The 13,084-nt window shown below is 41.4% G+C and overlaps 1 protein-coding gene across 1 annotated transcript in view; it reads right to left on the reverse strand.

The window, feature by feature from the left end:
• Positions 1-3,775: 3,775 nt before the first annotated feature.
• The window catches only part of ppef2a (protein phosphatase with EF-hand domain 2a), a gene marked incomplete at its 3' end in the record, with an annotated part of 44,979 nt that continues 35,670 nt past the window's right edge, over positions 3,776-13,084 (reverse strand). The window contains exons 14-15 of the mRNA XM_084307294.1: positions 7,562-7,649; positions 3,776-4,029 (exon numbers count right to left, since the gene is read on the reverse strand). Coding sequence (XP_084163420.1) covers positions 3,776-4,029; positions 7,562-7,649 — 342 coding nt within the window. The remainder of the gene's footprint in view (positions 4,030-7,561; positions 7,650-13,084) is intronic.

The raw sequence follows: 13,084 nt of genomic DNA on the forward strand, positions 1-13,084 counted from the left end.
GTCTCCCTGATGTTGACTCCTTAGCCACAGCCTTGGGTTGTTTAATACTGGACAAGTGTTTCATAACGCCCGTTGTGTGGGCCGGTTTCGGGGCCGGTGCGTGGGCAGGTGCGTGGGCCGGTGTGTGGGCTGGTGCGTCTGAATGTCCCGGGCTGAATTTGTGTCCCAGTCCGCCACTGCCAGGAGGGATGGGAATGATGGGAACAGGGAAATGAGGGCATAGTGCAAGCAGCACTTCCGGGGGCCAAGCAATTGGCCAGTTCCAAACGGGTACTGCACTAGTTGTGAAGAAGAGCTTGATTTAAAATGCACATGATTTAATGGTCACCTGTTTCAAAAGCATTCATCTGAATGAAAACGCGAGCATGTCTATGTTCCCCGGTCCTATGTTCCCCGCTTTGATTGATTGATTGATTGAAAATTTTAGACCACCAGCCCTGATTCCAAACTCTAACCTTAACCAGTTCGAAAGAGGGCCTAAGCCTAACCGTTCGAAACAAGGCGGACATTAATAATTAATAAAATAATAAAAATTTATAAAATGTTCAATCTATTAATCAATCAAAGCGGGGAACATAGAACCCGAGGAACATAGGACCCGGGGAACATGGGGATGATCCCATGAAAACCACCATGCTTTCACTATAGAAGCTTTGGGAGATGGTGTGTGTTGACTGGCCTGGAACAGTCTACCGCAGACTACAGTTTTGGAGCTGGGGGGGGGGGGGGGGGGGGGATTACAATGATAGTCCCTACTAGAGTTTGAAGTATTCAGATTAAGAAGCCTAAATATGTTCAAAAGTATTGGCATTTATAATGTCATTCAGGTGATTCAGCAAGCAATGAATTAGCTTCATCAATTCATTAGCTGTGCTTTTTGGGGCCAGGAACACCATGTAGGCCTACAAACTTTTTTACTCTTGGGTGTGGGGGGGGGGGGGGGTAGCCAGGCAGGGAAGGAAATCATACATTTAAAACGTGTTGTGTTGTTACACTGACCAAAACACTGTTCACACACAAAGGAAGAAAGAGGTGTTAATAATCCAAATTAGATTCAGACTAGTTTCTTTGCAAAAAAAATTAAACATGTTCTACAGATTCAATGAAGTTGTATGAAATAATATGACCCCTTTAACTCAAGGTGTGGTGGGTGGCTTTTCTTCTACTTAGTTTGGTTTGCATTCATTCATCAGTTCTAGAGAGCAACAGGCTGAGACTAGCTTGGTAGATGTGCGACAGCCTCAGATGGTGACGGCGTGTCTCTGCCCCCTGGTGGTGATTGTGGAAGCAGACCATCCATTCCTCTCCACCAACAACATCCACAATTCGGGTTTCAAGGCCATATAATATAATAGGCCTAGCAATGGCTACGAATTGTGGGGTCAGCTGTGTTTAATCACTGAATGTGCTACAGTTCACAGCCTATCATGACACCTGTGTTCCCTCAACTTGACAGTTGGTGTGAAAACTACACTTGTAAACACTGTGCATGTACACCCAAATATCAGATCACACCATAGCAAATGATTCATTTAATTAAATACTTTTATTATTCAGTTATAAGAACAAGCTTGTTTTTTTATGTTTGCCATATATATATATTGACCTGTTGGGTGAATAGTAGTTCTAGTACATTCAAACAAATGAACATTTAGCTCGCAGTTCTCACACAAAAATGCACTCGACCTCACAATAGGAGTGTGATACTCTAAAACATTACTCTTAAACATTTGCATGCTTAGCATGTTACAAAAAATATATATGTACTATTAACTTATATCCATTGTATTGAAAATGTTTAATATGGATGTTAAATAGCATTGAAAATATATTGATGTAGGCTCATAACATGTTATGTTGGAAAATAAGAAGACATATCTAACAAGGTGAGCTTCAATTTCCAAAATGGCTGCCGGTAACCACTGGTAGTTATGAAGATGTAATGAAGATAATGAAGGTAATGAAGATGCCTAAATGCGCAGTGGTAGAGCAGGTACAACACCAAAAAAGCACAATACTGTTCCACTGTGACTTGTTTACAAGATCCAGTAATAAGACACCAGATTACTATGTTTTTGTTGATATATTTCTCATATATCAACACATAGCAACCGTTGTTTTGCACATAGCAATCGTTGTCTCTTCTATTCTTTAGTCTTATTCTAAACATTCAGTGAAAGACCTCTATTTTCTCATCAAAATCATCCAAAAATGAACAACATTATTTTCATACAGTGATTGGTCTGGGATGTAGAACAACCTTTGGAAGTAGCCATGTGTCATGAGTGAAATATGCACAAGTTCTCTGCTCTGAACAAAATGAGGGCCAGTATCTTATCCCATACTACAAACAAAAAGATACGTTGCGCCATTCAGTTGGCAGTTGGCATTGACACAATACATAATCAGCGCTTCGCTATAATACACTGTTCTATCTCTAAGGCACCAGCAACATTTAGTTGCAATAAATGTAATCAATTGTGTGTGCGTGTGTCATAGTTCAACGTTTTAATGAGCTAACACTTAGAATATAGAATGACACAATGCTCAGTGATTCCCCCTCAGGAGAACATCAAGGTTATCAAGTTCAAACTGTCAACTGAGTATTCCCCTCTCAACTCACTTGACCTCTGACCTCTAATCCCATCCAATTTAAACGGCTGTCACTTGATGGCGTCTACGTCCAAATGGGCGTCATTAAAACAGCTTGTGTTGGAAACCACTCCCACCATCACCACCATCACCCCATCTGGATGGTGAAGAGTCAAAGTATAGTGTATCGGTCTGCAGAGGTCCTCCCCCTCGTGTCAACGGTGGATTACTGACTGGGGCACCACGCCCCCGGGCCCCAGGCCAACAGAAGGCCCCAAATGATTGGTGGTACCGTGTTCACACGTATGTCAATTTGCGATATCTTTCAATCTGAATATATGCCCTTGCAGGCACAATTTCAATTGATAACTGGAAGGGGGCCTTTAGAATGTGCTTGTGTAGCAGAGTATTCCTGCCTGAAGCCTAGTAAGCCTATATCCCTTGGTCAGTGGGAATTCCCCTTTGTCTGACCAGTACATGTTTGGTATCCTATGTGGGGGACCACGTAGTTGGAATCCAGGTGGGTAACACTTGTCAAAGGGACCCTTGGCAGGCTAATCTGTCCCTGCCTCTGGTATTGGGGTCTCAGGGACCCTTGGCAGGCTAATCTGTCCCTGCCTCTGGTAATATGTTGGGATTTCAAGGACCCTTGGTGGGATAGTCCATCCATGCCCCTGGTCATATGTTGGGCTCTCAGGGACCCTTGACTAGTGTGTCCATGCCCCTGGTCATATGTTGGGCTCTCAGGGACCTTTGACTAGTGTGTCCATGCCCCTGGTCATATGTTGGGGTCTCAGGGACCTTTGACTAGTGTGTCCATGCCCCTGGTCATATTGTTGGGGTCTCAGGGACCTTTGACTAGTGTGTCCATGCCCCTGGTCATATTGTTGGGGTCTCAGGGACCTTTGACTAGTGTGTCCATGCCCCTGGTCATATTGTTGGGGTCGCAGGGACCCTTGGCTAGTGTGTCCATGCCCCTGGTCATATTGTTGGGGTCTCAGGGACCCTTGGCTAGTGTGTCCATGCCCCTGGTCATATTGTTGGGGTCGCAGGGACCCTTGGCTAATGTGTCCATGCCCCATGTCATATGTTGGGGTCTCACGGACCCTTGGCTAGTGTGTCCATGCCCCATGTCATATGTTGGGGTCTCAAGGACCCTTGGCTAGTGTGTCCATGCCCCTGGTCATATGTTGGGGTCTGTGTCCAGCTTGGTGAGGTCGGTGGTGGTGCCCACAAACATGCTGCGGCCCCGGTCCATGTGACTCTGCTTCTCCGTGAGGCGGAAGGCCTCCATGAACTCTTCGATGTCGATGTTGCCGTCCCGGTTGGTGTCGATGGTGACAGCCAGGTCGGAGATGGCCTCGTTCGTGATCTCCATCTTCAGGTAGACGCTCAGCAGCTTCCACGTCTGCCGGAAGTCCTCCATGGTGATGAAGCCTGGGAAGAGAGCGAGGAGGGATGAGGTAAAAAAAAAAGTAAAAAAAGGAGGCATGGGGAGGAGAAGAAAATTAAAGAAAAGAGAAGGAGGCAGGGATGGAGGGGAGGGGGAGCAGGGACTGCTGCCAGTGCCAGACATCCAACTACTAGGAACTTGGAAGCTGACTCCCACCTAAAAGGTCAAGGACAATATATGCATACCGCACCTTATAGACTGTATACTTCATGGGAGCATATATTTAGCATTTAGCATTTTTATATTATATATTAGATTAGATTTAGATTATTAGATTATATATTGAATATATTTAGCATTTAACATTTTAGATTTATTTTTTTATTTGTTATTATATATTAAAATATATTTAGATTATTAGATTATATATTGTAACTATATTTATTGTAGGGCAAATGTAACTGAGAGGGCATACATACCCTCATCTCGCACCTTGTTGCCCATACGCACCAGGGGCGGATTTAGGATTGTAGGAGATCCGGGGCTTAGCCCAGATGGGCCCCCTTTTTTTTATTTTTATTTTTTTATTTTTAATTTTTAATTTTTTTTTTATTATTATTATTATTTTTTTTGTTTTTGTTTGGGCAGGCAATGGGTGGTTTGGAGGGGGCCAGGCACGACCCCCTCCACGACAGATTTTTTTTTAATTTAATGAACCTGTACGTGCAATTTCCTGCAATATAGAGCCTTCAATCTTGACCAATAAAGCTGCTCTTTTCACTATAAAACTCAGTTAACCATAACGTAGTTATGGTTAGATTTATATATTGGGGGGGGGGATATATCATATTTTTCATATAATCAAAAAGTGGTGGAGCAAGATCATACCTTTGCTCCCCCAAGTTCAATAGTGGGAGAGCAGAGATGCTCCGAATGCTCTTATGGCCAGGCGTCTATGATTCACTGATACAAAGTAAAATAGTGCAGTGCAATAAAATAGTTAGTAAAATAGAATAAAATAATGCAATAGTGCATTGCAATAAAATAGTTATCATCGTATTTAATCGGGAGGCCGGTAAGGAGTGCATTACAGTAGTCGAGTTGGCTTGAGATAAAGGCATGGATCTGGTTTTCAGCGTCCTTTTGATTTATAAATGGCCGTACTTTAGCTATGTTTCTAAGGTGGAAGAATTAAGTTTTTGTCAACTTGTTGATTGTGATTTAAAGCTTAGGTCTGAGTCTACCATAACACCAAGACTTAACTCACTCAAATACAGTTAGCAGCTGGATAGACCACAGATGGAAATTAGCTTCTGCTAAATCTGGTGCAAACATATTTTCATGTAACAATGATGAATTGAAAAAAAAAAAAAAAAAATCTTCGGGATTCGGGGCTTTTCGGAATACATCCGGGGCTTGAGCCCAGGTAGCCACCCCCTAGCTCCGCCCCTGATACGCACATGTCCAGTTAATTATATTGTCTATTGTTTACACTGCCTTTTTATTCTATTTTTACTTCTCCACTGTACTATAATTCTGTGACCTGTACCTGTATGTCTTCTACTACCTGTACCTCCCTTCCCCCTCCCCGAGTCCCCCATGCTGCTATGATGCCTTAATTTCCCAAAGGGGATCAATAAAGGAATATCTTATCTTATCTTATCAATATGGAAAATGGGGGAGGGAGGCAAGGGAGAGGAGACAGTAGAGGGTGGGGGGTGGGGGGACAGGAACCAGGAAAAGGAGAGGGACATTTTGGAGGAAAAGGAGCAGAACAGGAGATATTAGGACGAAGGAAAGATAAGAGGAGGATGCAATGAAGAAAGGAATATTAGGTTGATGTCGTATGAGGGGGGAAGGGAGGGAGGATCAGAGCAGGAGTAGGGCCCACTAGATCAGTGGGCTAATTCCCCTCTTAACTATAGGAGGAGGAGTCAACCAACTGCCACCTGCTTTGGACTCCATGACACGTTACAGGCTTAAAGGGAAACACCACCCGGATTAAGAATTCCAATGTGTTCTTTCCATCCATGGCCGCCCAATCAATATTTGTGAACATGAGCTACACTCCAGAGACGAGATAAGTAAGAATAGGGGGCTGATTTTATGGACCCAACATTTTTCTTTTTTATCCAAATGATCTTTATTCTATAGTAGTGTTCTCAGTTCTGAAACAGAACATGTACCTGTACTCACTCAGCACATTTCCCTGGTTGCTCTCAGTGTCACCTTTACCGTCTTTCCCAATTCTGTGTCTATGGAGCAGCTCCAGACAGTATATTTGATGACATCACAAATTCAACTTTTGACACACTAGTTTGGGGATTTTGGAGAGAGATGTTGATGTTTACTAATATTTTGTGACCGTTTTAGACCATAGGAATAACATGTATGAATTGTGAAATTGGGTGTAGTAGCCCCTGTGTGGCTGCTATTAAGCATCTCTGGCCCCGTCCCACCCAATACCTCCGCTGAGCGAAGCATTTACCTCATAACTGTTTTTTTTTTATCCACTTTTTCTCCTTATTTTTCCATTTTTCTCCCATCCCAATTTCGTATAGCCAATTCTCCCCTCCCCTGTCTTGAACGTCGCTAGACTATGCCCCCCACTGGTCGGTTGTAGTGAGGATAGAAGCCTTGCATCACGTGTCCCCTCCGGTACACGAGGAGGCAGCCTGTCGCATCTTTTCACCAGACAGCGCGGACTCTCAGTGGCGAGGAGTAACGCGTGGGAGCCCCCGATACTTCCTGTCTCTGCTGTGCAGGCGTCACCCAACCGACCTGTAGGGGTCGCTGTCCACAACGTCCAATCCCCACCCATCGACTTCCACCCGCTACCTCTGCCAATTGAGATAGTATGACGACTGGCCCAAGCCGCAGGCAATGCTGACACCGGGATTCGAGACCGGAGTCTCTTGCATTGGTGACGAGCGCAATCTCCGCCACGCCACCCAGCTGCACAGCATTTAACTCATTAATGAATGAAACAATGTCAAGTTAACCAGAGTCAATTAATAAAGTGATTTATTTATTTATCTATTTTTATGCATTTATTGGGGCTGTTCTCTACTAAATAAATTCTTAATTGACAAATTGTGATTTTGTAGACTAATCAATTTGTTGATTTAATCGACAAATCCATAAAGTTGTATTTCCCGCACACAATCATGCAGACGGGAGGTGCTCATCATTCTCCAGGAAATTACTCATTCAGCTGTAATAAAAAAAATAAAAAAAAAACATAAAAAGCAACTAATCTGCGAACAAAGTCTTTGTCGACTACGACCAAATCGACTAAAAGGAGGCAGCCATTTCAATATGTTTTATATTATTATTCCCCTTTGGGAATCTTTCTTTTCTCATGTCGAAATGAGACACACATATTTCACCAGAGAGGTTTCCAGACGTCCAGCCGCTCTCCCTCCCCCTTCATCCACGGCAGCTTGGAGTTCAGTGAGTTCACTTAGACACGTTGGTTGTCACGGGTGACGGGAACCTCCTGTTGTGGCTCAGTCTCTCTAACCACCTGTGGGTGCACCCTGGCTGTCACCCATGTAGCAATAACGGTTCTGTTACCTGAGTTGTCCATGTCCACGATCCTGAAGATGGTCTCCAGGGTGGAGCGGTGACGGTACAGGGTCTCAAGCAAACTCTGCTCAATGTGCTGCACAGGGGGGGAACAATAAGAACATTATGACCAAGAAGTTGATCAGTAATGGAAAAGGTTCGAGTTACATATAAACACAGTCAGTTACAAATAATACATAGTGAATGAGTTTGGCTCGTGTCTTAAAGGAACACGCCGACATTATGGGAAATGCACTTTACCGTCTTCTCCAGAGTCAGACAAGAAAGCTAGCCTACTGTAGCTTAGCACAAATTAATGGAAGTGGATACGGACCGCTACGGACCCGCCGAAAGCCGGAAAGCTTTGTTTCTACTGAATGCACAGAGAGGAAATTGGTATCCATCTTCTTGTCTGACTCTGGAAAAGTCTGTAATCGCATGTTGGCGTGTTCCTTTAAGTACTCTTATTGTTTAATAGCCTTCCTTTGAGCTCTTATTTGGCATGTTCTTAAAGGGGCAGTTCACCCAAAATAAAAACATATTTTCCCCCTTATCCTATCTATCTATCCTATGGAGTTCCATCTATCCATCATTTGGTGTGATTTGCCTAGCTTTGAAGATATCTGCTGTGGAGATGTCTGCCAATGCTCCAATACAAGTGAGCAGAATGGAACTCTGTTTGAGTCGCTAAAAGGGCCAAAAAAAGAAGTACATCCCCATTCATTATGGGTAGTTCGTCGAAAATAGTTCCTACATGAAACTGCTCACAACAAGGTTAGTGGATTATCTTGAGTAACCGGGTCATGATATCTGGAAAGAGACATTGCTTTTGAGTTTAAATTATTGGTAACACTTTATAATAACACTCAGTTATAAGACCTTTATAAGGTATTTGTAGATAATGAACTAATCACGAACAAACCATTTATATACATTCGTAAATTATTATTAAATCATTTATAACTATATTTGTATAACATTTACAAATTAGTTCTACATTATTTATAACTCATTATCAACATTGTTTGTACTTGATTTGTTCATCATTAAATAATGTTGTTTAATGTGTAGTAACACATTTGTAGATGCTTTGAAAAATGGATATGAAAAAACTACTATACTGTACCTCCATTTATTTGTTCATGTTCAACAAATGATTTGTTAAGACATTCATAAAACATCTATAAATCATTTGCAGATGCTATTGTGTGCCCTACTCTAGAGTGAAGCCTATTCATCATTAACAAATGTCTAATAGTTTGTTTATTTGTGGACTTTTATGAATACACACAAAGCAATTACCAGACTTGTCTTTTCAAATGATTTGTTAAGACATTCATAAAACATCTATAAATCATTTGCAGATGCTATTGTGTGCCCTAATCTGAAGTGAAGCCTATTCCTCATTAACAAATGTCTAATACAGTTTTGTTTAATTTTTCATCACCTGTTACAAATGTTGTAGACAGCTTTCGGATCCACCCTTCTTTGTGACATCAAACAGTGACAGAATTACATGGCACTACGGGGTACTACATGGCTCTACATGGTACTGCGTGGCACTACATGGCACTACATGGCACTGCGGGGTACTACATGGTACTACAGGGTACTACAGGGCACTACAGGGTTACATGGCACTACGGGGTACTACATGGCACTACAGGGTACTACATGTCTGCTCTTTTGCAGCACCACAAACATGGGAACTCTCTAACTCTTCCCCCCTCCCCCCCTTCCCTCCCCACCTCCCTCCCCCATCCCTCCCCCCTTCCCTCCCCCCCTCCCTCCCCCATCTCTCTGAGTGCCCGTCTCCTGGCGCTGACTAAGGTGATGGATGCCTCGGGGTCTTGGCCAAGATTGTAGTGACTGCTCTACATGCACCTCCGAGGCCTTGGATCAGTTATTTACCGTCGTCTGTCCGTGGTCCTGTCAACTGATTAACAGCATTAACAGACTGTTAACAGATTAACAGTCAACGCGGTTTCATTGCTGGGTTAAGTACTTCTATTCTATTCACATAATATGCTTACTTCATATATCTACTCCATTCACATATATGCTTACCACTTGTATCTATTGCTATGTCCGCCCACTACAATCACATGAGCTGTCTAACGCCTGTCCCGTCTCCCTGTCCCCCTATGACTTGCTGTCCTGGAGTGCTGACCGGAGTGTCGGACATCCCGTGATGAAGGCCGGGAGGTTGCGACCCCCTCTGCGTGCCCCCCTGTCTCCGGAGGTCTCGTAGTGGTGACCGGAGTGCCGGACGTCCCGCGATGATGTCGGGGAGTTCGCGACCCTCTCTGCACCGCCCCCTTTCTCCCTGTCTCCGGCTGTCCCTGAGCAATGACCGGAGTGTTGAATGTCCCGTGACTAAGACGGGGAGGACGTGACCCTCTTTGCGCCGCCCCTGTGCCTCAAATAGATCCGCTATCAGCTCTATCTTTAATCTTTCAAAATGTTCAGTTGCTATCGCTATTTGCTTTATCTTTAATCTTTCAAAATGTTTAGTTGCTATTGCATGCACTCATCTGTGTTTCACTACACACATGAGTGCATGCTTACCAACTGTCCGTCTGCAACACTACTATCACCAACATCTAAGAAGGGAGATCCCCCCTTGAATGGCCCTTCTAAGGTTTCTCTCCTCCACACTGCCTGTGGAGCTTTTTTTCCCTATTGTTAGGTTTTAGTGAGTTTTTCCTTACCTTCACGTGGGGTATGTCTGGGAGTGCTTGCATTCTTTAATTTTTAATTTTAATTTTTTGCATTCATCTAAAAATGTTTGGACCTTATGGTGTTCTTGTTCTGTTCTTGACTTATTGTTATGTTTTCTTCTTGACTTGTTTAAAGAAGACCTGTACGGCCCATGGGGACATTAACGTGTGTTGTCGGGCCTTATAAATAAATTTGATTTGATTTGATTTGAATTAGGACTATAGATAAATGCAATTTTATTAACATATAAAATACATGCATAACATATAGTGTAACGTGTGTGCTCAGTATATTGCGGTATGTGATGATGACACAAGGGTAATAATTATTTGTATTTTCAGGCTTTATTGGCGCCTATACATCCTGAAAATACAAATAATTATTACCCTTGTGTCATCATCACATACTGCAATATACTGAGCACACATTAGGAACAAACACATAATTCAAATGTACGTTAGCGCCCACCACATCAAGTACGTCTACACAACATATAAGAGTTGTAGGTCGGAAATGATGGAATAGATTTACCAACAAAAAAGGTGTTTAGCCTGCTCATATCTTAAAAGCGTGGGGCAGCACCAATAACTTGGCTCTGCTAATGAATCGTGCTTCAATTCAACAGACGGCAACACACACGCAGTCAAGTCTCACTCACGTGATACTTCCTCTACATACTCTGTCAATACCTGGCCAGGGTACTCCTGGGTCCTAGTGCCCCCATGTTACACTATATGTTATGCTAGAATTTCTAGCATGCAAACGGATTATTTTAATGAACTGGAAAGAACGCAAACCGAACTGCTTCAGTTTGGAGAACTGGCGCAAGGACTTCATGGACTTGCTATCGATGGAACAGGCTGCTCTGTCTCTTCAAGAGAGTGATAGGCCCGATGGCCTTCAAGGTCCCCTGAACTTTATTAGATCACTGTGTACTGAACCTTTGTAACTCTCTGCAACCCCCCTCCCCCCCCCTCGCCCCTTGTTGTTATTATTATTATTATTATTATTATTATTATTATTATTATTATTATTATTATTATTATTATTATTATTATTATTATTATTATTATTATTATTATTATTATTATTATTATTATTATTATTATTATTATTATTATTATTATTATTATTATTATTATTATTATTATTATTATTATTATTATTATTATTATTATTATTATTATTATTATTATTATTATTATTATTATAATTTCTTGTCTTGTCATGTATGTATTGTCTTGTTTGTGAAAAATAAAAACTCTAAATATAAAAAAAAACACTATATGTTATGCATGTATTTTATATGTTAATAAAATTGCATTTATCTATAGTCCTAATTCTGTCACTGTTTGATGACACAAAGAAGGGTGTATCCGAAAGCTGTCTACAACATTTATAACAGGTTATGAAAAAGTAAACAAATAATTAACTGTATTAGACATTTGTTAATGATGAATAGGCTTTACTTCAGATTAGGGCACACAATAGCATCTGCAAATGATTTATAGATGTTTTATGAATGTCTTAACAAATCATTTGTTAAACATGAAAAGACAAGTCTGGTAATTGCTTCGTGTGTATTCATAAAAGTCCACAAATAAACAAACTATTAGACATTTGTTAATGATGAATAGGCTTCACTTTAGATTAGGGCACCTAATAGCATCTGCAAATGATTTATAGATGTTTTATGAATGTCTTAACAAATAATTTGTTGAACATGAACAAATAAATGGAGGTACAGTATAGTAGTTTTTTCATATTCATTTTTCAAAGCATCTACAAATGTGTTATTACACATTAAACAACATTATTTAATGATGAACAAATCAAGTACAAACAATGTTGATAATGAGTTATAAATAATGTAGAACTAATTTGTAAATGTTATACAAATATAGTTATAAATGATTTAATAATAATCTATGAATGTATATAAATGATTTGTTCATGATTAGTTCATTATCTACAAATACCTTATAAAGTATCTATAAAGTATAGAGTGTTATTATAAAGTGTTACCAAATTCTTTTATATATTTGTTTTTACTTTGAGCGCCACAAGCAGAGCTCCATTGTACTGGAGTGACAGCAGACATCTCTATGGCAGATATCTCTACAGCAGACATCTCTATGGCAGATATCTCTACAGAAGACATCTCTACAGCAGACATCTCTACAGCAGATATCTCTACAGCAGACATCTCTACAACAGATATCTCTACGGCAGATATCTCTACAGCAGACATCTCTACAGCAGATATCTCTACGGCAGATATCTCTACAGCAGACATCTCTACGGCAGACATCTCTACAGCAGACATCGCTACAGCAGATATCTCTACGGCAGATATCTCTACAGCAGACATCTCTACAGCAGACGTCTCTACAGCAGACGTCTCTACAGCAGACATCTCTACAGCAGACGTCTCTACAGCAGACGTCTCTACAGCAGACATCTCTACAGCAGACATCTCTACAGCAGACGTCTCTACAGCAGACATCTCTACAGCAGACATCTCTACAGCAGATGTCTCTACAGCAGACGTCTCTACAGCAGACGTCTCTACAGCAGACATCTCTACGGCAGACATCTCTATGGCAGACATCTCTACAGCAGACATCTCTATGGCAGACATCTCTATGGCAGACATCTCTACAGCAGATATCTCTACAGCAAATATATCCAAAACTAGGCAAATCACACCAAAATTATGTGGATGGATAAATAGCACTGCGGGTAAGGTGGGGGAAATACGTTTTTAGTTCAAAATAAATAAATATCCAAAGCGCTTTTTGCAGAGGCAAA

The sequence above is a fragment of the Notolepis coatsorum genome, assembly GCF_963971535.1.
Source record: "Notolepis coatsorum genome assembly, chromosome: 2".
Classification (NCBI taxonomy): domain Eukaryota; kingdom Metazoa; phylum Chordata; class Actinopteri; order Aulopiformes; family Paralepididae; genus Notolepis; species Notolepis coatsorum.